The following is a 24,435-nucleotide window of genomic DNA, read 5'->3' as shown; positions in this document are numbered from 1 at the left end:
TATCTAAATAACAATAGTTATTTGTACAACAAGAGATCAAAGTTTGATATTTCTTCGAGTGCTTATTTTGAGTCCCGTGCAAGCGAAAGATTCTATAATACTCGCTACGCTCGTGAATCTAATTTAGAATCTTGAGCGTAGTAAGGGACTCAAAAGCGCACGAGATTTTTATTGCACTTGTGCGAACGCCGCGCGCGCACGGACAAGAATGATGTTGACAGTTGGGTTGACAGCGTCGCCGGTTGGGATAGTGGAGAGAGAGAAAGGAATGTTTTTTCTCTCTCTCTCTACGCTAAAACTTGTGCGATTGAGTTTGCGCGTAGCATAGGCTACTACTTGGTAAAGGATTAAATCTCGAAGGACGAAGACAGGATAATTAAGAGCCAACAGGAGCTAAGATTAAAATAATTTAGGTAAATATACCCGTCTCGCTAACGGAAGCGGCTCCTAAAACTAGTGCGATAAGGACAAGGCGAAAAATCCTGCGTAAAAATCATGGACCTAGAATATTACGGACGGACTGTCACCTAAGACAAACTGTGACACTGCAATGGCGGCCGGTTTGAATATGTGCGTGTAGACGAGTGTTACCATGTAACACAAATTTTCCCCTAATTTTATTTTATTTATTAAACTTTACACATAAATTAACAGTATAACACCAAAGCACTTATGTGGTATATTACATAATTATATTAAAATATTTATACTTACAACAGAACAAACTTATAACAATGAGATCAGGGATGCATTTTAACATTATAACATTATATTATTTATCTATGCACCTTATCAGTTTCCTGTAAAATACACCAGCACTATCAGCAAATATATCTACATCATCTGACTCCAGTATGATGCGGTTAAGAGCAGTTTGGGCCCGAGCGGTGGGAGCGTTGGCGCCGCGCCTCGTGCGCGCGCCGGTGCTCGCGAACAGGCGCCGCCGCCGCCGCGCCGGCACCGCGCCGCCCGCGCCGCCGGACCCACCCGACACGCCTGTTGCGACGTTTGCCCGTGGCACCTGCAGTCCCATTCTCTCAAGCACGGATGCGCCATCTACTTTATTGTGAAGTAGTTGGCGATAATGCATTATATGTAGCAGCTTTCGTCTAGTCTCTAGTGTTTGAAGGCCGACCATTCCTGGTAAAACAATTATTTTTAATATCGTGCTAGTTTTTTTTTAATTTAAAATAAAAAATTAGGACAGTTTTACGTTAGACAATAAAAAAGGTGTGTACGTATCTGATTTTATAGGTCTTGAAAATGCGCAATATTGCACAATTACTGTGCAAACATTATTTTCAATACCTAATGATATTTAGCATCGTAATGAAATCAGTTCGTCATGTTTTTTTTAATTTATACATTTAACTTGAAACACATCTGGTTTTCAACAAAAAAATTATAATACATAACAAACAAACGTTAAGTATCGCTCCTTAGTATCGGGAAATTACCATACCGACCTAGTTTGAAATGCACAATCAATAATTTAACCATTTACCTAAATGATCTCTTAATAAATAATGATTTAATAAGGGTATCAATGGATAAAGGGGCATAGTGGATCAAGAGGAAACGATGCAGCGGATGAACTGGCCAGGAAAGGCTCAGAGACACCGGCATACGGACCCGAGCCCATTATACCCCTTCCAATATCCTACATACACAACCAACTAGACCTACATCACAGACAACTGCACAATAAGTACTGGAATGAAATGGACACATGCAGGCAGACTAAAGATATTTTACCGGAACTGAACTACAAGCTCACCAAAATACTACTGAAAACACCTAGGCAACAACTACGTAAAATAATAGGACTTATCACAGGACATAACACACTAAACAAACACCTACACAATATGGGTAAAACGGACAGCCCCTTGTGCAGAGCATGCATGGAAGAAGAGGAAACAACAAAACACATACTCCTAGACTGCAAACAGGTAGAAACATACAGGAACAAATACCTAGGAACTCCGAGCACACTAAAAGAGGCAGTCAGCAACCTGAAAACACTGCTAGGTTTCATGGAGGAGCTGGGGTGGTTAGAGTAGCGCTACCTCGTTTCACGCAAAATAGGCACAATGGTTGTCGATTTGCGGAAAATGCCCAGAAACACTAACTAACTAACTAAGGGTATCAATTACCCTACTTTCGGGAAATTACCCTATTCATGTTACTGGTCACACTCCTGTTTTGCAGTTTGATAATTTATAAACAACAAATTATCGTGATTTTACGTACTAATTGATAAACTTAAGTATGAAAAGTTATTCCGTGACTTTTTTTCTTTCGATCGGTACAATTCTAGCAGGATTTAACTACGCATGCCGGCATATTTTATATTTTTCTTCGACATGTTTACTTCAATGACGTTTCGATTCGTCTGACGGCAAACTGGTGGATGTGGGCTGTCAATGTGTGTGTGTCACGCGTAAATACTTAGAAACTGGTGGATGTTGGAATCACAGCTGTGTTGTAAGCGAAACTCTGTCCGTAATATTATAGGTTCATGGTAAAAATATCAAAAATCGAGGTTTCGTACTCGACTGTTTCCTCCTCCAAAACTTAACCAATCGTAACCAAATTTGGAAATCTAAATGATTATGACATTATCTGTATCGGACCGTTTTGATTTTTTGACTAATTGATGTCAGTTTTGAATAGCACGCCTCTCATTGCGGCATAGACAATTAGGCCATTTTGGCCATTTTTGAAGGGCTCTAGGGCCTTAAAAAACAAAAATATCAAAAAAAGCAAAACGGTCCGACACAGATATTGACAATATTAATCTGTGTTGAAAAAATCATTGCTCTAGCTTCAAAACCCACGGAGGAAACAGTCGAGTACGTTTGTATGGAGAAATGACCACTCCTGTTGGCTAAATAAAGTGTTTTCATGCAGTCGTTGCTAGGGGATGTGCAAGATAAGTTGCGCGCAAAACATAACGTATCGTAATGTTTGATTTTACTTAACATACATTTTCATGCCCCGGGCTTAATATGAAAGTCGATTATTAAGGAGCAAACTCCAATTATTCCATTATCCCAAGCAGGTCTTTAGTACCATAGTCTGGAGTTAAATTAAACACAAGTCGTCTCCTTCACGATTTTCGTAGACATCTCTTCTAAATACCTAAAACTGGTATGGATGTGTTCCTCGTGGTCTCTAGAATACGAATTGACCGGTTTTAGTTTATGGAGAGGGGGACGTGTCGATAAAAAGGGGGGGAATGTGGGCGGCCGACCAGCATTGATATTTGTTCACATCTTGAGTCCTATGGGACCGATCGGTTCGTTTCAGGTGTCGTTTGAAAGAGTATTAAACGTGCTATTATTGCTTCATAATAACTGTAGTCATAACTGTAGTCGTTTAGAAAATATTTTAAAATATATGATTTTTTACCGTGCATGGATGGCATAAGTACTGACAAAACATGCGTCTAACTCAATAAATTATAACTTTACCGCAATTAATGTTATTACAAAATATACGAGAAATTTCATTAGCTTTCTAAAAACATAAGGTTTATTGGTGTATGGTATTATATAACCATGTAATGATGAATTTTGTTCAGCATGGGTCACTACGCACCGTCACGTAAATGGCGGGCGACCGACCTCAACTGTTCATTGTTTCTCGGGTTCTATTTTACTGATCAATTGGTGATGGATACCATTAGAAAGAATGTTAAATGTACAATAATTGGTTTCTAATAACCGTAGTCATAACTGTAGTCATTTACAAAATAATTGAAAATATATGATTTTTACCGTGCATGGACATAAGTACTGGTAAAACATGCTTCTAACTCAATAGATTATAACATTACCGCAATAAATATTTTCAAAATATACGGGAAATTTTATGAGCTATCCAAAAATATAAGTTTTATTGCTTTATAATGTTGTATAACTAAGTAATCATGAATTTTGTTCAGCATGGGTACTGTGCACCGTCACGTAAATGGAGCCCGGCCATCGTTGAGTTTTCATTATATTTCAGGTTCTATTTTTCTGATACATGGTGGATACCATTTGCAAGCATATTAAATTTTCTGTGAATACTCGATTGTTTGAAATCTGAGGCCCAAAATAACCATTTTAAAAATATTAAAGAAAATGTTTAATTTTTACCTTAGAAGTTTGCTTAGTGACTGAAATAATTTGAGAAAGAGATAATGTAGTAAATATAGCGTGAAATTTTTAGAGTAAAATCAGCAAACTATTTATTAACTTTCCAAAAATATTGTTTAGTTACCGTACAACTATAAACATATATGTAGGTATGCCAGGACCAATTTCGCCAAGCAAGCAAACACACGGCGCGGCGCGGCGAGCGCCTGGTAGACCAGCAGCATTCTATTATTGTTTGACAGTACATTTTATAATGTAGGTATCCAAAATGATAAAATATCGATATAAATGATGGTTTGTTTGTTTTGTTTTTTTATCACAGGAAACTTAAGTATATTTTGACTCTTTTGACAAAAGCCCAGTTCTAGGTTCATAACATCGTTAAGTTCGTAGCTTTCATGATTGCAAAACCACTGCATATGAAGTACTTAATATCTGTGTTGTTATTTGACTCATGCGTCTACACGTAAAACGTTTTCAAACCCACTCCGTAGTTAATAATTTAAAATCACCTTTTTAGTGAGATCTGAGGCTTGTGGCGTTAAAGAGATAATATGTCGCCGCACGCTCCAGGATGCAAAATAAGTGACTACTATTTGAGTAGCAGCGTATGTCCACATAATAACTATCCGTGAAGTCCGGTTTTAAGTATAGTAATAGTAAGATAAGGTCAATATTGAGTAAACTATCTATATTATATTTATTTACTATTTTATTTTACGGTCTAATTTATAGTTTTTGCTTACCTATTGATTCATTGGCGTTTGGCATTGTAGTTTTAGCTTGTAAGTATGACTCTATTGACAGTTATAAGATGTACTACGGTATTTAAATAACGCTCGTCTGTAACTACATGATCTTAGATCTATAATAGCGACTCATAACTTCTCTGTTCGACTGTAAGTCATACAAGAGAGTTAAGTAGCGATTGCGATATAAAAAGCTATAAGTAGAAGGCTTTATCACACGTTTAGAACCTTAAGTGCAAATTGCAGATTATTACTCATATAGATGTTAAGGTTGTTCAATTCACTTTGAGCTATAAGCTATAATACTAGCAGCTTAACATGCAATATAGCGCCCAAAACAGCTACTGTAGATCTTAAATCTTTAGATGAACCTTTTAAACACTTTTATCTCACCAGAGCCTGTAAACTGTAAACTAAGACTATAGATGTAGCTATTCTAGAGCCAGGCTGTCTTTAGGTAAGAAAATAGGTGCTAAGTGTCGCCTAATTGTTTGTTGGGATTTATATGACGGTGCGCAGTGACCCATGCTGAACAAAATTCATTATTACTTGGTTATATAATATCTTACACCAATAAATCTTATGTTTTTGGAAAGATAATGAAATGTCTCGTATATTTTGTAAATACATTAATTGCGATAAAGTTATAATTTATTAAGTTAGAACCATGTTTTAGCAGTACTTATGTGCGTGCATGCACGGTAAAAAATCATGTTTTCAATTTTTTTGAAAATGACTAAAGTTATGACTACAGTTACTGAAAACCAATTATAGTACGTTTAATATTCTTTCAAATGGTATCTATCACGAACTGATCAATAAAATAAAACCCGAGAAATAATGAAAAGTTGACGCCGATCGCCTGCCATTTACGTGACGGCGCTTAGTGACCCATGTTGAACAAAATTCGTAATTACTTGGTTATATAATATCATACACCAATAAAACTTATATTTTTGGAAAGCTAATGAAATTTCACGTACATTTTGTAAGAATATTATCGGAGTAAAGTTATAATTTATTGAGTTAGACGCATATTTTATCAGTACTTATGCCATCCATGCACGGTAAAAAAATCAAATATTTTAAAATATTTTGTAAATTACTAAAGTTATGACTACGGCTATTAGAAACCATTTATTGTACGTTTAATAACCTTTCAAATGGTACCTATCAGCAATTGATCAATAAAATAGAACCCGAGAAATAATGAAAAGTTTACGTCGGTCGCCCGCCATTTACGTGACGGTGCGTAGTGACCCATGCTGAACAAAATTCGTTATTAATTGGTTATATAATATCATACGCCAATAAAACTTATGTTTTTGGTAAGCTAATGAAATGTCTCGTATATTTTGTAATAAAATAATTGCGGTATTGTTGTAATTTATTGAGTTAGGCGCATATTTAATCAGTACTTATGCCATCCATGCACGGTATAAAATCAAATATTTTAAAATATTTTGTAAACGACTACAGTTATGACTACGGTTATTATGAAACAATAATAGCACGTTTAATACTCTTTCAAACGACACCTCACACGAACCGATCGGTCCCATAGGACTCAAGATGTGAACAAATATCAATAATGGTCGGCCGCCATCTTTGCCCCCCTTTTTTTCGACCCGTCCCCCACTCCATAAACTAAAACCGGTCATTTCGTATTATAGAGATCACGAGGAACACATCCATACCAGTTTTAGGTATTTAGAAGAGATGTCGACGACTTTTCTCGAAACAGGCCGATTTCCACCTGTGCAAATGTCGCAAGCATCATGGACGCCTTTGCACTGGAGACCCTTGTTGTAATTTTACCGCGAAAATAAAGTGGAAAATACTTTACATAATCCTTGAATTTTATTGAAGTGTATACTAGAAGATAAAGGTAATTGAGATATTTTATCGTATATCGTGTCTAACGTAATGACAATAACACAGTTAATGGAAACAAACACGTTTATCGAACAATAACCGGTTGATATGCAAGATAAACTGTGAAAGGTACTTATTGTGTTAGGGGTCGTCCTCGCAATAGCTTGCGATAATCGCGTAGTCGCGTTGTACGAGTATTAGAACGACCCCTTATACCAGCGGTCAACAACCTGCGGCCCGTGACCCTGTCACTTGCGGCCCGCGAGCCTCCCTGGCTATTTTGTATGTAATATTGACAAACGACAATGTCTGATAAAGTCATAAATATTAACAAAGTACGGCCCGCTTCAACTTCGTTAACTACTATGTGGCCCTTGGTTGTTAAAAGGTTGCCGACCGCTGCCTTATACAATTGGTACAAAGTGAGGTCAAGGAGAAATTATAGTAGCAATGATAAGAAACTGTTTATATAACTAAGTTGCTGTGGCTCCATAAGTTGATAATAGTAGGTACATTACGATACAAGTGCGAAAAGTAGGAAATTACCTTTTCGCGCGCGTATTGTACAACGATTTACAGCACATATAGCCCTTTAACATAGGAACGTATTGTGGTAATTACCACACTAGGGCGGTAAAGTAGCACTATATGTACTGTAATAGTTATTTTCGATACAAGTGCGAAAAAGAGGAAATTCGAAACGAGTGGCGATAAATTAAAACACGACCGAAGGGAGTGTTTTAAATCGACACGAGTTGCGAATTACCTATTCGCACGTGTATCGAACAACGTTTTACAGTACATATGGCACTTTAAAGTTTCGACATACGCACGAAAAGTGCTATTTTACGCACTAGTGCGGAAAAGTAGCCCCATATGTACTGTAAAATAAAATACCTAATCACGTGAAAGCCCTTCAACTGTATCCTTACAAAACAATGTGAATACCTGTCTATATTCTTAACAACATATTGTGAAGAGGAAAAATTCCTGACAGATGTCAGTACAACTTCACAACTTTCTTGTAGAAGTTAGGGCAAAAAGTAATTTCCTTTGTCCGTATCAGTAGAAATTATTTACTAACGGACCAACTTTCAAACAAAATAATATAAACGTCATCTTTTATTTTGCCATTTGGAGAGCCTCTCGAGATAAAGTTTCGTAATAATAAAAGATACGAACCACAATGTTCCTCCCAGGTTTGACGTCAACATTTTAAATTTCACTTTTCTGCTCTTGGGCAACGAAGTTGGAAACGGATTATACAAGTTCTAGTTACCTCATTAGCGAGTTTTGGATAATAGATACAAATAGGCTGCGAACTAAATTCGCGTTGAAAATCCGACATTTCTGGCCTAGGGGCGGAATTCTATATTATTCTATAACATGGCCACTAAATTACGAAGTAGTAATTGTTCCATAATTAAGGTTTGTTTATCGGGACCCTCTACTTCTTCTTCTTCTCAGTCCCTCAATGCTGAGGATCGTGACATCATGTCCTTCTGTTGAAGACCAGGATCCTCAATAGGCTTCTATTTTTAATTGCAAAGGTGCAGTGATTTGAGCACACCATCTAGTAGGAGGAGCGCCGTAATGCGAAGATTTCATCTTGAAAAATGCTTCGGGAAAAAAAAACAACAAACACAGGCCATTTTATTATATTAAATATAGGTACTCGTACTCTTAGATAGATGGTACCAGCCTGCACGGGCACGAACTTTAAAAATCAATCATTCAAGTAGCTGGTACTGATTGAACGGATACACAAGAGCTTATTATGTCGAGACTGATCGATGGTCGCGATTTTTGCTTGTTTTCCTCTGTTATTATGTAACTTATGTTACAGTTAATAACATCAAATAAAATGTATAATTTTCTGAAGTACCTAAACAAGAAAAAAAAAACATTTTTTTTATGCCAAAATTTCTCTCTTTCTATGGGTTTTGCCATGAGAAAATTGGAAAAATGCCTGCTAGATATCTAAGAGGTAGTCTAACTCCGCCCAAAACCGCAGTATCCTGGTATCTGCGAAGGCTTCCCGAGGAGACCTCGGCGTGTTCAAATCAAATTCCTAAACTTCTTCGTACTTATGGCCCAGTACCACTACCACCAGTTTGACACCGACATAAACGCCATCGAGAACGTAATTTACTTTCTATGCATCTCGCTCGTACTCTCATATTACGGCAAGCGAGATGTATAGAAAGTAAATTACGTTCTCGAAAGCGTTTATGTCAGTTTTGACACTGTCAATGACTCATGGTACGGGCTCTGAACTACTCCGAGTATTATCAAAATTCCGCTCCAAACATTTTAAATACGTGAGCGCCATAACGTAGGACTTTGAATCATAACTCTTCTGTTCTATGTGTTATGAAATTGAATAAAGATACGAAGACATTTAAATAGTTGAACCATTAAGGCCGGAGTAGACGTGCACTCAGTTCACATGCAAATGCGGCTAAATTTATCTACGTAATTTGTGCGCGTAGTCTTATCGGGGCTCACAATTAACTTATTAAATATGACAGGGGGCGTTCAGTGTGTTTTATTCTTAGTTTTAAAACATTACCTGCAAAAAGCTGTAACTTTGGTGGAATAATCTAACTGAATGAATTGTAGAAATTGAAGGATGACTCACTTTAGGGCCGAGTCCGAGCCTAATAGGCGTCCGACATTTCGTTTTGTATAGAAAGCATCACGTGATCATCGATCACTCATGAACGAAGTGTCGGACGCCTTGGCCTGGACCCGGACCGTTCCAGCGTGATTCATCCTTAAACCAGAATTGTTTTATATTGGTTGTATGTAATGAATCGCATTACTTTACGAGAAACATTAATCAACCGAGGTTCAAAATGGTCAGTAATTACCCATCCACCCCCTTTATACAGAATGATCCATCAAACTGCAGCCCCAATCGATCACCGTTAAACAAAGGAGGTAATTAATGATTGACTTTACTTCTAAATGCTAAAATTGCGGTCACTGCATTGCGTTTATCAAAGTCATCAGACTGCAGTCCTTAGGTTGGAGGGGCATTCGGATTTCTAAATATGATACCAATCTGTTTCATTAAACTAAATATCAAATATCATTTAAATTTTAAGCCTGGAGGCTAATTCGAACATCCACTTTGACATCAAAATGATACCGAAATATTATACTTTAAATAGCTGGCACAATTTGGTTGAAATGAGTTTTATATGCATTAATTAATGTAGGAATAGAGTCTGTGCGGAAAGAGACGAGTCGTCGTGTCATTCTTTCAGTCTCCTCTTCCCGAACAGACTCTACCAACGTATGCCGAACCCTTCTTAGATTTGAAATAATTAAAACATATTAACAGTTTAGCATGTAAAGTTTGTAATTTTATGAATAAAGGAATATCAATATGGATATGAATAAAGCGGCCAAGTGCGAGTCGGACTCGCCCATGAAGGGTTCCGTATTTAGGCGATTTATGACGTATAAAAAAAACTACTTACTAGATCTCGTTCAAACCAATTTTCGGTGGAAGTTTACATGGTAATGTACATCATATATTTTTTTTAGTTTTATCATTCTCTTATTTTAGAAGTTACAGGGGGGGGGGACACACATTTTACCACTTTGGAAGTGTCTCTCGCGCAAACTATTCAGTTTAGAAAAAAATGATATTAGAAACCTCAATATCATTTTTGAAGACCTATCCATAGATACCCCACACGTATGGGTTTGATGAAAAAAAAATTTTTGAGTTTCAGTTCGAAGTATGGGGAACCCCAAAAATTTATTGTTTTTTTTTCTATTTTTGTGTGAAAATCTTAATGCGGTTCACAGAATACATCTACTTACCAAGTTTCAACAGTATAGTTCTTATAGTTTCGGAGAAAAGTGGCTGTGACATACGGACGGACAGACAGACGGACAGACAGACGACAGACAGATAGACATGACGAATCTATAAGGGTTCCGTTTTTTGCCATTTGGCTACGGAACCCTAATAAAAAGGACCGATCGCGTCCGGAACACCGCGCTGCGTTCTAGAACTCGCATTGCTGACGTTGGCAAAAAAACCGCCAGGTCAAATGGGACTGGGCCGGCCACGTCTATCGCATGCATCCGGATAGGTGGGCTAACATAGCCACCAAGTGGATGCCGACGAAGAAGCGTGGGCGGGGCAGGCCCAGGCAGAGATGGCGGGACGACTTTGACGCCTTCCTTAACAACTGGCCGGAAGAAGCGCTGAATCGGGAGTCATGGAGAGCCAGGGGCCTTTGCCCAGCAGTGGGACACACAAATAGGCTAAGAAAAAAAAACAGTTTAAATAATAGATATGTATGTACTTACTTTGAATGCGTATACAATAAAATTTTGTCGTCTTTAAGCAATGCATACGCAAGTGCTGCTAGGTTGAAGCACAGCACTGTACGCGAACCTTGAACAAGTGTACGATTTCGTCCCGGTTGCCGTCGAGACGGCGGGGCCTTGGTGTGCCGAGGCCAAAGCCTTTATTAAGGATATAGGGCGACGTTTAAGAGATAGGGACTGCGACCCTCGCTCTGGTTCTTTCCTTGTCCAACATATATCACTGGCCATTCAGCGGGGTAATGCGGCCAGTATTTTTGGCACATTTGATCCGGGAGACAATCAGAGTGGGGGGTGATATTTTATTTGTTAAGTTAGTTTTACTCATTCTTAGGTTTATTTTAGTTTATAATTTGTATGTTTAATCAATTTGTTACGGTAATAAAGTGTTATAAAATATAAGTAATGGATATTTTTTTTTATAAATTATAATTGTAATCGGTCGAAAAACAGAATGATTGTGTATTTACACAGGTGCATAATATATTATAGTGTGGAAACTGTGGAACAGTTATAAAAGAGTGAAGCGCCTTAGGTACAGTAAGTTCGGTGCGATAATGTGGAGAGTAGTACTGTTTTTAGTGGCCTGCCTGGGTTCTTTACACGTGGCACTTTCGGGTGACGATGATGGTAAGTTTCTCTTGTGATATTTTTCTTTGAGTTATATTGTAGGGGTTTCCGACCATGCTAAGATTGCATCGAGTTGGCAGTGACAATTCAATGTAATGGAATGGAAATATGGCCATGGCGACTGGTGAGAGCTATCGCAAGACCGAGAGGCATGGTGTGATCTAGTGGTGTGGGTGGCGTGAGTTGGTAGTAACTACCAACTGAGCTACGGAGGCATTTCCATTTCCATACTTACTACGATGACGCAACGATACAAAGTGAGTCCGGGCCTCCTACAAGTAGCGATCGGATCTCCGAAAGTTCGTAAGTTCAAATCTTGCCGCAAGCGGTCAATTTTTCAATTTTTCCTTTAATATGATAAAATGCAGTAAGTAGATTTCACATTATACCTACAAAAGTTTATGATTTTTTTTATAGAATCTGAATTCGCTTATACGTATGTATGTATCTTATACCTTTAAACGAGCAATTCCTGTTTATTTATTTATTTATTTATTTATATATATATTTCGGGAATCTCAGAAACGGCTCTAACGATTTTGATGAATTTTGCTATATGGGGGTTTTCGGGGGCGAAAAATCGATGTACTTACCTAGGACTTATCTCTGGGAAAACGCTAATTTTTGAGTTTTTATATTATTATGTTTTCCGGGCAAAGCTCGGTCTCCCAGATATTGGTATTTTATCTAGCCAGGCAGTGTACGAATATGTATAAAGAATTTATCTTCAAAAAATACAATAAACTTGTTTTGCATTTATATTTTTTTTTCCCAAAACATTGATCTGAACCCAGGTCCACATTTCGTTGACAGGGTCACTACCCCAAGGGGACTACCCCAAGGGGACTATCCCAAGGGGACTCCCCCTCCAAAGTCAATAAAAATGTTGTTTAAAAAATAAAGATCAGCTCATATATGAACTTGTTGTTACATGATCAGGGAGTAGGTACGCACTTAAAGTTCAAAAAATTCAAAAAACTAAATAATGATAAATAAGTAATCAAATTTGCCATTAGATACCATGTCTCCACACTTTTTAGGGTTCCGTACCCAAAGGGTAAAAACGGGACCCTATTACTAAGACTCCGCTGTCCGTCCGTCCGTCCGTCCGTCCGTCTGTCACCAGGCTGTATCTCACGAACCGTGATAGCTAGACAGTTGAAATTTTCACAGATGATGGTTTTCTGTTGCCGCTATAACAACAAATAATAAAAACAGAATAAAATAAAGATTTAAGTGGAGCTCCCATACAACAAACGTGATTTTTGACCGAAGTTAAGCAACGTCGGGCGGGGTCAGTACTTGGATGGGTGACCGATTTTTTGCTTGTTCTTTTTTTGCTTGTTTTGCTCTATTTTTTGTTGATGGTGCGGAACCCTCCGTGCGCGAGTCCGACTCGCACTTGGCCGGTTTTTTTGCTATTATTTCCAGTATCGCGATTCACTAGTCAGACTCTATTTGCCGTCTCTGACACGATTTCTCATTTTTTTTGTACAAGTACTTACACTTGAATAAATAACATTATTTTTTATCAAAGAAAATAAAAGTATGATTAATGTATTTTTTGTTTGTGACATTTAATTAAATTCCAGACGTACCTAAGCAGCTACATTTATTTGCTTTTGTTTGTAAAGACGCTTTATCATAATTACAGCAAAGAAGATAAATAAATAACTACATAATGACATAACCTACTAATCTATTAGTTTTTCATTAAGTTTTATTGAAATCTGACGAGAAAAAACGACAACAAGATAAAAATTGGCCTATTCAATTGTTCAATGGCTTTTATATCGTTTAATGAACAATGGCGTAGAAAATATTGAACCCCGCAAGGCTTCCACAAGGAACACTACTGGTCCCCAGTTTCTTCCCGTTCATAAAAGTAGGTCTGGTGGTGATGATTATTTCTCTCCCTGTTCCAGCACCTACCTGCCCAGCAAATGAAGTGTATTCAACTTGTATCCAAAGCAGCTGCACTGCCAGGAACTGTAGCCAGCTCGGAAAGCCGGTGCCTTGTATAAAAATAGACCCGAAGTATTGTATTAAGGGCTGCGTCTGCAAGGAGGGATACTTGAGGAACGCAAAAGGAATTTGTGTGCCTAAAGACCAGTGCAACAGTAAGTTTTTTTTACATTAACTCTATTATTTTTATTTTTATTTTAAATAATTTATTTACGTGAATGGGTTAGCAGCCCCTTATTTCTTCCCGTCAATAAAAGCAAAAAAATACTATTTCTATTTCTCTTTTAGCCCCTACCTGCCCAGCAAACGAAGTGTATTCAACTTGTATCCAAAGCAGCTGTACTGCCAGGAACTGTAGCCAGCTCGGGAAGCCGGTGCCTTGTATAAAAATAGACCCGAAGTATTGCATTAAGGGGTGCGTCTGCAAGGAGGGGTACTTGAGGAACGCAAAAGGAATTTGTGTACCTAAAGACCAGTGCAACAGTAAGTTTTTTATTACATTAACTCTATTATTGATGTGCAGCAAAAAAATACTATTTCTATTTCTCTTTTAGCCCCTACCTGCCCAGCAAATGAAGTGTATTCAACTTGTATCCAAAGCAGCTGCACTGCCAGGAACTGTAGCCAGCTCGGGAAGCCGGTGCCTTGTATAAAAATAGACCCGAAGTATTGTATTAAGGGCTGCGTCTGCAAGGAGGGATACTTGAGGAACGCAAAAGGAATTTGTGTGCCTAAAGACCAGTGCAACAGTAAGTTTTTTTTACATTAACTCTATTATTTTTATTTTTATTTTAAATAATTTATTTACGTGAATGGGTTAGCAGCCCCTTATTTCTTCCCGTCAATAAAAGCAAAAAAATACTATTTCTATTTCTCTTTTAGCCCCTACCTGCCCAGCAAACGAAGTGTATTCAACTTGTATCCAAAGCAGCTGTACTGCCAGGAACTGTAGCCAGCTCGGGAAGCCGGTGCCTTGTATAAAAATAAACCCGAAGTATTGCATTAAGGGGTGCGTCTGCAAGGAGGGGTACTTGAGGAATGCAAAAGGAATTTGTGTACCTAAAGACCAGTGCAACAGTAAGTTTTTTATTACATTAACTCTATTATTGATGTGCAGCAAAAAAATACTATTTCTATTTCTCTTTTAGCCCCTACCTGCCCAGCAAATGAAGTGTATTCAACTTGTATCCAAAGCAGCTGCACTGCTAGGAACTGTAGCCAGCTCGGGAAGCCGGTGCCTTGTATAAAAATAGACCCGAAGTATTGTATTAAGGGCTGCGTCTGCAAGGAGGGATACTTGAGGAACGCAAAAGGAATTTGTGTGCCTAAAGACCAGTGCAACAGTAAGTTTTTTTTACATTAACTCTATTATTTTAAATAATAGATCTATTATTTTAAATAATAGAGTTAATAATAAATATTATTATTATTTTAAATAATTTATTTATGTGAATGGGTTAGTAGCGCCTAATTTCTTCCCGTTTATAAAAGCAAAAAAATACTATTTCTCTTTTCGCCCCTACCTGCCCAGCAAACGAAGTGTATTCAACTTGTATCCAAAGCAGCTGCACTGCCAGGAACTGTAGCCAGCTCGGGAAGCCGGTGTCTTGTATAAAAATAGACCCGAAGTATTGTATTGAGGGCTGCGTCTGCAAGGAGGGGTACTTGAGGAACGCAAAAGGAATTTGTGTACCTAAAGACCAGTGCAACAGTAAGTTTTTTTTTATATTAACTCTATTATTGATGTGCAGCAAAAAAATACTATTTCTATTTCTCTTTTAGCCCCTACCTGCCCAGCAAATGAAGTGTATTCAACTTGTATCCAAAGCAGCTGCACTGCTAGGAACTGTAGCCAGCTCGGGAAGCCGGTGCCTTGTATAAAAATAGACCCGAAGTATTGTATTAAGGGCTGCGTCTGCAAGGAGGGATACTTGAGGAACGCAAAAGGAATTTGTGTACCTAAAGACCAGTGCAACAGTAAGTTTTTTTTTACATTAACTCTATTATTTTAAATAGTAGAGTTAATAATAAATATTATTATTATTATTTTAAATAATTTATTTATGTGAATGGGTTAGCAGCGCCTAATTTCTTCCCGTTTATAAAAGCAAAAAAATGCTATTTCTATTTCTCTTTTAGCCCCTACCTGCCCAGCAAACGAAGTGTATTCAACTTGTATCCAAAGCAGCTGCACTGCCAGGAACTGTAGCCAGCTCGGGAAGCCGGTGCCTTGTATAAAAATAGACCCGAAGTATTGCATTAAGGGGTGCGTCTGCAAGGAGGGGTACTTGAGGAACGCAAAAGGAATTTGTGTACCTAAAGATCAGTGCAACAGTAAGTTTTTTTTTTACATTAACTCTATTATTGATGTGCAGCAAAACAATACTATATCTATTTCTCTTTTAGCCCCTACCTGCCCAGCAAACGAAGTGTATTCAACTTGTATCCAAAGCAGCTGCACTGCCAGGAACTGTAGCCAGCTCGGGAAGCCGGTGCCTTGTATAAAAATAGACCCGAAGTATTGGATTAAGGGCTGCGTCTGCAAGGAGGGGTACTTGAGGAACGCAAAAGGAATTTGTGTGCCCAATGACCAGTGCAACAGTAAGTTTTTTTACATTAACTCTATTATTTTAAACAATAGAGTTAATAATAAATATTATTGTTATTATTTTAAATAATTTATTTATGTGAATGGGTTAGCATCGCCTAATTTCTTCCCGTCTATAAAAGCATAAAAATACTATTTCTATTTCTCTTTTAGCCCCTACCTGCCCAGCAAACGAAGTGTATTCTGCTTGTATCCAAAGCAGCTGTACTGCCAGGAACTGTAGCCAGCTCAGGAAGCCGGTGCCTTGTATAAAAATAGACCCGAAGTATTGCATTAAGGGGTGCGTCTGCAAGGAGGGGTACTTGAGGAACGCAAAAGGAATTTGTGTGCCTAAAGACCAGTGCAACAGTAAGTTTTTTTACATTAAATCTAGTATTTCTAATTATGAATGTGTTAGCAGATAAATGTTTCTTTTCATGTGTGCCTGAAAACCGGCAGCCCCTTATTTCTTCCCGTCAATAAAAGCAAAAAAATACTATTTCTATTTCTCTTTTAGCCCCTACCTGCCCAGCAAACGAAGTGTATTCAACTTGTATCCAAAGCAGCTGTACTGCCAGGAACTGTAGCCAGCTCGGGAAGCCGGTGCCTTGTATAAGAATAGACCCGAAGTATTGTATTAAGGGGTGCGTCTGCAAGAACGGGTACTTGAGGAACGCAAAAGGAATTTGTGTGCCTAAAGACCAGTGCAACAGTAAGTTTGGTTTTTATGTGTTTTTGTTGTCATTTCGTTCATTAATCGCTAAGCAGGAAATCTTATTTTATTATCACTATATTATAATAGTTATATATTTACACTAGCTTCTTGAGACTTCGTCTGTGTAGTATTTTGATTATCGTAATGAGTAATATCCCATCCGATTTCTGTTATTTTCTTTTTTAAGAGGAATGCGGACGATCTATTCTCCATACATGCGTATTCCTCATTCTCCCTGGATATTGGCATTGTGGAAAATATTTTTACAGAATTTCATGTAAATCAGTCATAACCCAACCCGCCCAACCGTTCGACCGACTAGGTAATCTAGGCATGTTCTGGTTTGGGTATTATTTTATTACCTACGAGTAGGTATTATGGAACTGGTATGGTTGAACAAGTGCCAGTTATTATAGTTTATTCAGCAGTTACGATCATGTGTATTAGTTATTTATACGAAATATACCTACAATGAACTGAAGGCAATATCATGATCTTGTTAACATGTCTTGCTTATTTTTTTAATAAGTATTTTCCACATTATTACCGAATTTAATAAAATACCATAGTTTTTTCAAATGTTTTTACTCAGGGCCATACAGCATAGGTGTGTGTATTTTTCATCATTTTTCATAGTTTAGTTTATATGGATCTCTTGGAAATCACTTGCCTTTTTTAAATAATTTTTCAGCAAAATGCCGACTAAATCAGGTGTACAGCGATTGTCCCGCCCCCTGCCCGTCCAGGCAGTGCAACCTCAAAGACGCAGTGTTCAAATGCAAGGCGCCGCCCAAGCCAGGGGACCCTGAATGCAAGCCTGGGTGCATATGCGCTAAAAACTATTACAAAAACGCAACTGGATCGTGTGTGCTCAAGGAGAACTGCGAAAAACGTAATGTGTTCATTTTGTTTTTAGTATATACTACATCTAAGAATATTCTCACATACCAAGATGCTTAAATTTTAGCAATGGTACATAATTGTTACACACAATAACAGTAAATTTAATTGCTTAAAAAATTGCCAGATGCAAAGAAGACTATTTGAAGCAAGACTGGCAAAAAAATATATTTGAGCGGGTGTGTTTGTGTTTATGTTTATCTAGTACCTACCTACAATTTAGTAAGACACAAAACGAGATCGATATGTTAATTTAATCTCTTTCAATTTTAGCATTGAAATGCCCAGAAAACGAACAGTTTGATCCCTGCCAGAAGATCTGTCCCCCTCAACGTTGTGGTGTTGACCCAGCTCTGATCCTGTGCCTACCTAACCCAGAGTATGGCGATCCTAACTGCAAACCAGGGTGCATCTGCAAGGACTTAGAAGTACGGAACGATGCTGGAAAATGTGTCCCGAAAGATAAATGCCGTAAGAACTCATTCATAGCTGTTGCCTGAAACCGCTTGTTGTTACCTCTGTCTTCATGTATTATGTGTCTCACAGTAAATGTTTTATTGAGGTTTTGCAATAAAGTGGATTATAAAGTGGATTTGTATTTTATTGTATACCTAGCTACAATCTTAAAATGCAATGCAAAATTCCCTGGGTCTGCTTGCCTGCTAATGTCAACTTTCGTAGACAATATTTGACTAATGTGTCCACGCGCAATCAATGAAGTTCAATATGACGGCACGCAGCAGCAGCTCTCACCGTACTTTCAAAGTTTTCAAAAATTTTCAAAGTCGACGCTACAATGACTCTTAGTGTAATAGTAAAGCGTCTAACGAAAGAAAACTCTTTTAGAAATCGATTTTCGCTCATGTCGTCTCGGATATGGGTGAATATGGTATCGATGCATTCATTGTAATGCCCTGAACACAAATATATGAGATGACAAGCGCGAAAGTGGTGGGGGTAGTTGCTGTGACGTCATAAAGTCGGCAGTACAAACTTTTATTTTTGTTTAAATATACCATGTGGGGTACCAAATGAAAGGCCTTTGTGAGTAGATCACAAATATATAACATACTGTACCATTTTCAAGGTGCTAGTACTAGTGTAAGACAAAGATAGTATGATTCTCTCTGTCTATGTTTAAAATGAGACAGTTCTTTGACAAACTATAAATAAATCATGCCATGAGCTGTGATAATGTGGTCTACGAATTCTGTTAATTTTTTTTATTTATCATAAAATATACAATCATAATCTCTTCATTGTTATTTATGAAAACATTTCTTACTCGCGTATAATTAAGTTTTAAAATTACCTTCGACGTTTCAAGGACGTCTTTATCCCCGTGGTCTCGGAGAAGACTACCACTCCGAGACTACGGGGACGATATACGGTCCTCGAGGTAAATTTAAAGCTTAATTTTACGCGATAGGCATTTTCGTAAATTAATTTGTAAAAACCGTAAAAACTAAATCAGTGTCATATCGATTTATTTTTTATAAATATGTATTATGGTGTATTTTAATATTATTATGGATGTATTTGATTCTTAAAAGTAAAAAAAAAATGAATCTGAGCTATAATTATTATCGACAAATGCATCCATGGGAATAAGTTGCATTGGGGTAGCTTCGTAAGCGGGGTAATTTTCAAAATAGTAAATGTCAACTAAACTATAAGAACTTTCTACTGTACGAGTGACCACAGTAAACCAAGGTAGATAAGCGTTGCAGTGTAGCGTATGTGTTGTTAAAGTATGAAGTGCTTTCTGGTTTTATAGATATTTGCCACATTCAAAATTACCCCGCTTTGTAAGTTACGCCCCAATGCACCATACATATTATAACATACTGCCGTATTCGAACTTCAAGATATTCACAAGAGACGACACGTACTAGATCCATTCTAGATACGTTATAGTTTAGATTTCAACTAGTTCTCTTTTGCAGCGTAATTCGGGCAACCAATGTCACTTTTACACAAAGACACGTACCTGTCGGTGACAATCAATTTTTAACCTTGTTAACTATCAACAGTTTAAAAAATTAAAAAAAACATCCCTACAATTACTAAATTGAATACTAATTCAAGAACGACTAAAGATGTATAAAACCATAAATCACTCAAGGAAAGTTAAAAACATGCTTTTTAGATGGTGTCGTTGACCAACCGGCCGGGGGGCGCGGGGCGCGGGGGCCGGGTCGCGTACGAGTATGAAGGTATCGCGGCTGCTCGCGCATCTTAGCTGTATACTTTTGGTTTTTTTTACCTACATGTATGATTTTTCTACTAGTTTTAAGTTTTTTTTTGTTGACTCGTAGAAAAAGTATTGTATACAATAGTGATATAATCAAGCTTTTCAATCTCGTACCTTACATAGGCAACTCAGCAAGCTTCGTTATATCACGATTGTATAAAATACTACATACATATTTTATATTTAGGTACTTACACAAATGAGTTTACTTAATGAGTAGAGTAACTTTATTTTCTCCAGTACCTGCGACTAGTTTAAATAGAAAAGATGCAAAGAGGAAGTTGTCTCGGAAATAAACTATGTACAAAGATAACGAGATGATCGCGCCGAAGTTCCTTATGGCAAGTTTAAAGTGGACTGAGACAGCTGATGTAGGGTTGTCACGTGCCGTTCCTTTAATGTTTTATGACTTCCTTTTATCGTTTTATTGACTGCCTCCTATCCTAGTTCTGCCTATGAAACACGTCTCGGATTCAAAACCTGGAAAGGCCATGTTAGCGCTGTTGGCAGCACCGCCACCTTCGAGCCAACCGATGATGTGTGGGAATGCAGCCCTGCAGCTCCAGGATGCCAACATGTACGGCGAGGTCAGTGGCCAACCAGAAAGCACGATGCTGGCGCCAGAGTTTCGCCTATGCAACGCATCTCCAGGCAGCGCGCCGCAATCATCTCTCTCTTGCATTCTAACCACCAAACCCGTCGCGCGTGTCTTAGACAATTAATTAAGAACCTTTTTGTACAGTTCACCATTAAAAGAATGGTAGTTAATTTTATCATTTGTTTTATTTAAATAGCGCCAAAGGGCGCAAACAGGCCATTTATTTGTGTTTATCACAGATATTTAATTATGTGGCCCTAGTGAAACTGGTAACAAGTCTCGCGCAGCTTAGGTGTAAAAGAGCATGTATTGTGTTACGTAGAATTTACACCCTTTTCAATATCCATAGTGTCTTCTTGTCGCACCTGAGATTTGCCGATGACATTGTATTGTTTGCCGACACCCTGGAAGATCTTCAAGGCATGGTTGAAAACCTTTACCATGCTTCTTTGAAGATAGGTCTTAAGATGAATATGTCCAAGACTAAAGTTATGACGAACATCTCTGGTAAATCGATTCCAACCATTATGGTTGGGAACGAAAGACTGGAGGTGGTTGAGCAGTACTTGTATCTTGGACATATTCTATCATTTGACAAAACACATCAGAAGTAGGAGGTCTCCAGGAGAATCCAGCTGGGTTGGGCGGCATTCAATAAACTAGCGGACATCCTCAAAGCCGTTAGCATTCCACAATGCCTGAAAACTCGCCTCTTTAACCAATGTGTCCCTGCCCTACTGCCCACCATGACCTACGGTGCCGAGACATGGACGCTCACTAAGGAGGCTGTGCATAAAATCCGAGTGGCACAGAGAGCCATGGAGCGCGCCATGCTCGGCATCAAACTGCAGGACCGAGTGAGGAATGTCGAGATCCGACGACGCACCAAGGTGCAAGACGTCGGATACGTCATTACCAAACTTAAATGGAGCTGGGCGGGACATGTTGCCAGGCAGAGTGACGGCAGGTGGGCCAAAATGTTAACGGAGTGGTGGCCGCTTACAGACAAAAGGAGTGCCTGGCGTCCGTTGGGTCGTTGGGTAGACGATATTCGGAAGATTGCGGGTCACTTCTGGATGAGATTGGCTCAGGACCGGGATAGGTGGCGTACTCGAAGAGAGGCCTATGCTCAGCAGTGGGCGATTAAAGGCTGATATGATGATACACCCTTTTACAGATGCGCTGCCCATATACTTAGAAAACATCCATCACTCAGAAACAAACATTTGTGATAAACACACAAATGAATGCCCATACCAGGATTCGAACACAGGACCTCCTGCTTCGTAGGCAGGGCCACTACCGAGTACAGGAGGCACTTAACATTCACCACAACTTCAGTTCTTCTTTGACCAACCCTCTTCCCAGCGCACCTGGGGTCGGGTCTCCTTTTACGTTTGCGCCAGAGAGCTCTGTTCTGGGTTTTCTGCGTAACTAGGCTGTCCTGGTTCATCTCTTTTTGTACTTTGGCTCAAGTAGCGGGGATCTATCTCGTCCTCTGGATCGGTTTGGTATGATCAGGACCTTTAACCACAACTTCAGTTACATCGGTAAAAGTCCTGTATTCTGGCAACCCTACGAGTAACTGAACTGAGACAGGTCTCAGATGAGACAATTTAATCTCCCCATCCGCATGGTCCAGTGATCGCGCTAGTTTTTAAACGTTCACAATTTCTTTGTCATCCATCTCAAAACTAAGTCGTTTTAAAGTTAAATTCCCCTTAACATGGTTAATTAACGGATAATAAATACGCCAGGTACGCTTATAAAACCATTAAGACTGCTAATTAATGACGCAAAGTTTTAATTGAAACTAGGATTCGGTAGACTTTGTTCAAATATATTTATAAAGGTACTGTCAGGCTGCTGTTGGCAAGAGACAAACGTAAGTCTATACTTGACTATATAGGTGAAGGACTTATCTACCTTTAAATATAGGTACCGTAAAATGGGGTGAGTAGGGTCACAACTGAAATTCAAACCTCGATAATATTTTATTTTTACATATGAAAACTGAATGGTGTATATAATAAGTGTTCCGGACGTTTGTATTTTAGTTTTTATTTTATTTTGGGTAGTTCCATTTCATAACTTTCACGATAAAGAGGAAAACCCACCTCACCCCGTAGTGCCTCGTATTTGGGGTGAGAGGGGTTTTCATACAAAGATGATTTTGGAAGATTGTTGGATCGATTTTTTTTTATTATGCGTATTACTATAGCTCCATTTTAAATTGGAATACATTATTTTTGTAGCAGTAGCCTTAAAATCCCTTCTCACCCCCCTCTCAAACCTTCTCTCCCCATTCGTAACCCACCTCTCCCTGCGAAACCTACCCACCCCGTTTTACGGTAGTGCGAATTGTTTCAAAAGATTCCAGAAATGTGCTCAAATTTGTGGAATATTTTTGCACATTTGAACACTATTGGCTGAGTACTAAACAACCTATCGCTGCCGTCTCGAACCGTCTTTCTTGTACGAGGGATTAAAATTGCAACGCCGCAGCTGCTCGCTGCTTAGATTGTTTGGGACGTTTAAAATATTGCCGGCAAATTGGAGCATCCGATAAACATGGTGCCGATATTGGAATAATACTCACTCTACATTAACACTATTGTTGTACACTATTAGGTATACTATAGGGTGTTGAAGTTTTAAGAGATACTAATGGAATTAATGAAAAACCGGCCAAGTGCGAGTCGGACTCGCCCATGAAGGGTTCCGTATTTAGGGGATTTATGACGTATTAAAAAAAAACTACTCACTAGATCTCGTTCAAACCAATTTTCGGTGGAAGTTTGCATAGTAATGTACATCATATATATTTTTTTAGTTTTATCATTCTCTTATTTTAGAAGTTACAAGGGGGGGCGGACACACATTTTACCACTTTGGAAGTGTCTCTCGCGCAAACTGTTCAGTTTAGAAAAAAATGATATTAGAAACCTCAATATCATTTTTGAAGACCTATCCATAGATATCCCACACGTGGTATACACCCACTTGCCAGAATTTCATTTGCCATAATAGTCAACAGCCATTATATTGTTTCCCATAATTACATATGCAATACTTATTGCTTACTATATTAGTCACGTGCCAGAAACTTTGTTTCCCATAAAATCAATTTCAATAATATCATTTGTCATCATCATTGTAAGCCATAATGATCACTAGCACATGTTATTAACATTTGCCATTCAAATTGCTTCCGAGAAAGTAGGTTAGGTTAGAACTGTGACCTCCTACAATATAAAACGGTTACCAGAAAGTAGGTTAGGTTAGGTTACAACTGCGAACAAACGAGCGAGCGAAGCGAGCGAGCAAGACTTTCCGGGGCACTCCGACTCGGATAGGTTAGGTTCAGAAGTCGGATAGGTTAGGCTCCGCTTCGCTTCGCTCCCGCCTTAGACTTCGATGTTAGGTCTTTTTTTTGCGCGCCTTGCTCCGGCTTTTAGGGCGAAAATGCCAGAATTATAGTGACAGGTAGGTATTATAAATAAAGTGAGCAAATGCATTGTTTGCATGCATGGATTCGGGGAAAACCATTATTTAGTATGGCGTTTAAATATTCTGTTAAATAGTATTATTACAATTAATAATATGGATAACAACACGTATGGCACTCATACGTTCTGGAATCTAATAATCGGGTAAACAAAGAGTA

At 38.4% G+C, this 24,435-nt stretch overlaps 1 protein-coding gene and 1 long non-coding RNA gene across 2 annotated transcripts in view; both read left to right on the top strand.

Moving 5' to 3' along the window:
• The window catches only part of LOC134650165 (uncharacterized), a 74,240-nt gene extending 50,661 nt beyond the window's left edge, over positions 1-23,579 (top strand). Inside the window, exon 2 of the long non-coding RNA XR_010097026.1 lies at positions 23,500-23,579. This is a non-coding gene — a long non-coding RNA (uncharacterized LOC134650165). The remainder of the gene's footprint in view (positions 1-23,499) is intronic.
• Positions 855-17,623, top strand: LOC134650379 (zonadhesin-like). The gene is made up of 12 exons (XM_063505333.1): positions 855-1,017; positions 13,675-13,869; positions 14,003-14,197; positions 14,269-14,463; positions 14,597-14,791; positions 14,863-15,057; positions 15,497-15,691; positions 15,854-16,048; positions 16,121-16,315; positions 16,476-16,670; positions 16,819-17,030; positions 17,609-17,623. Exons 1-12 carry the CDS (start codon positions 855-857, stop codon positions 17,621-17,623), a joined length of 2,145 nt encoding a protein of 714 aa, XP_063361403.1.
• Positions 23,580-24,435: the final 856 nt, after the last annotated feature.

The sequence above is a fragment of the Cydia amplana genome, chromosome 8 (assembly GCF_948474715.1).
Source record: "Cydia amplana chromosome 8, ilCydAmpl1.1, whole genome shotgun sequence".
NCBI classification, from domain to species: Eukaryota; Metazoa; Arthropoda; class Insecta; order Lepidoptera; family Tortricidae; genus Cydia; species Cydia amplana.
This window is presented reverse-complemented; position numbering and strand designations above follow the sequence as displayed.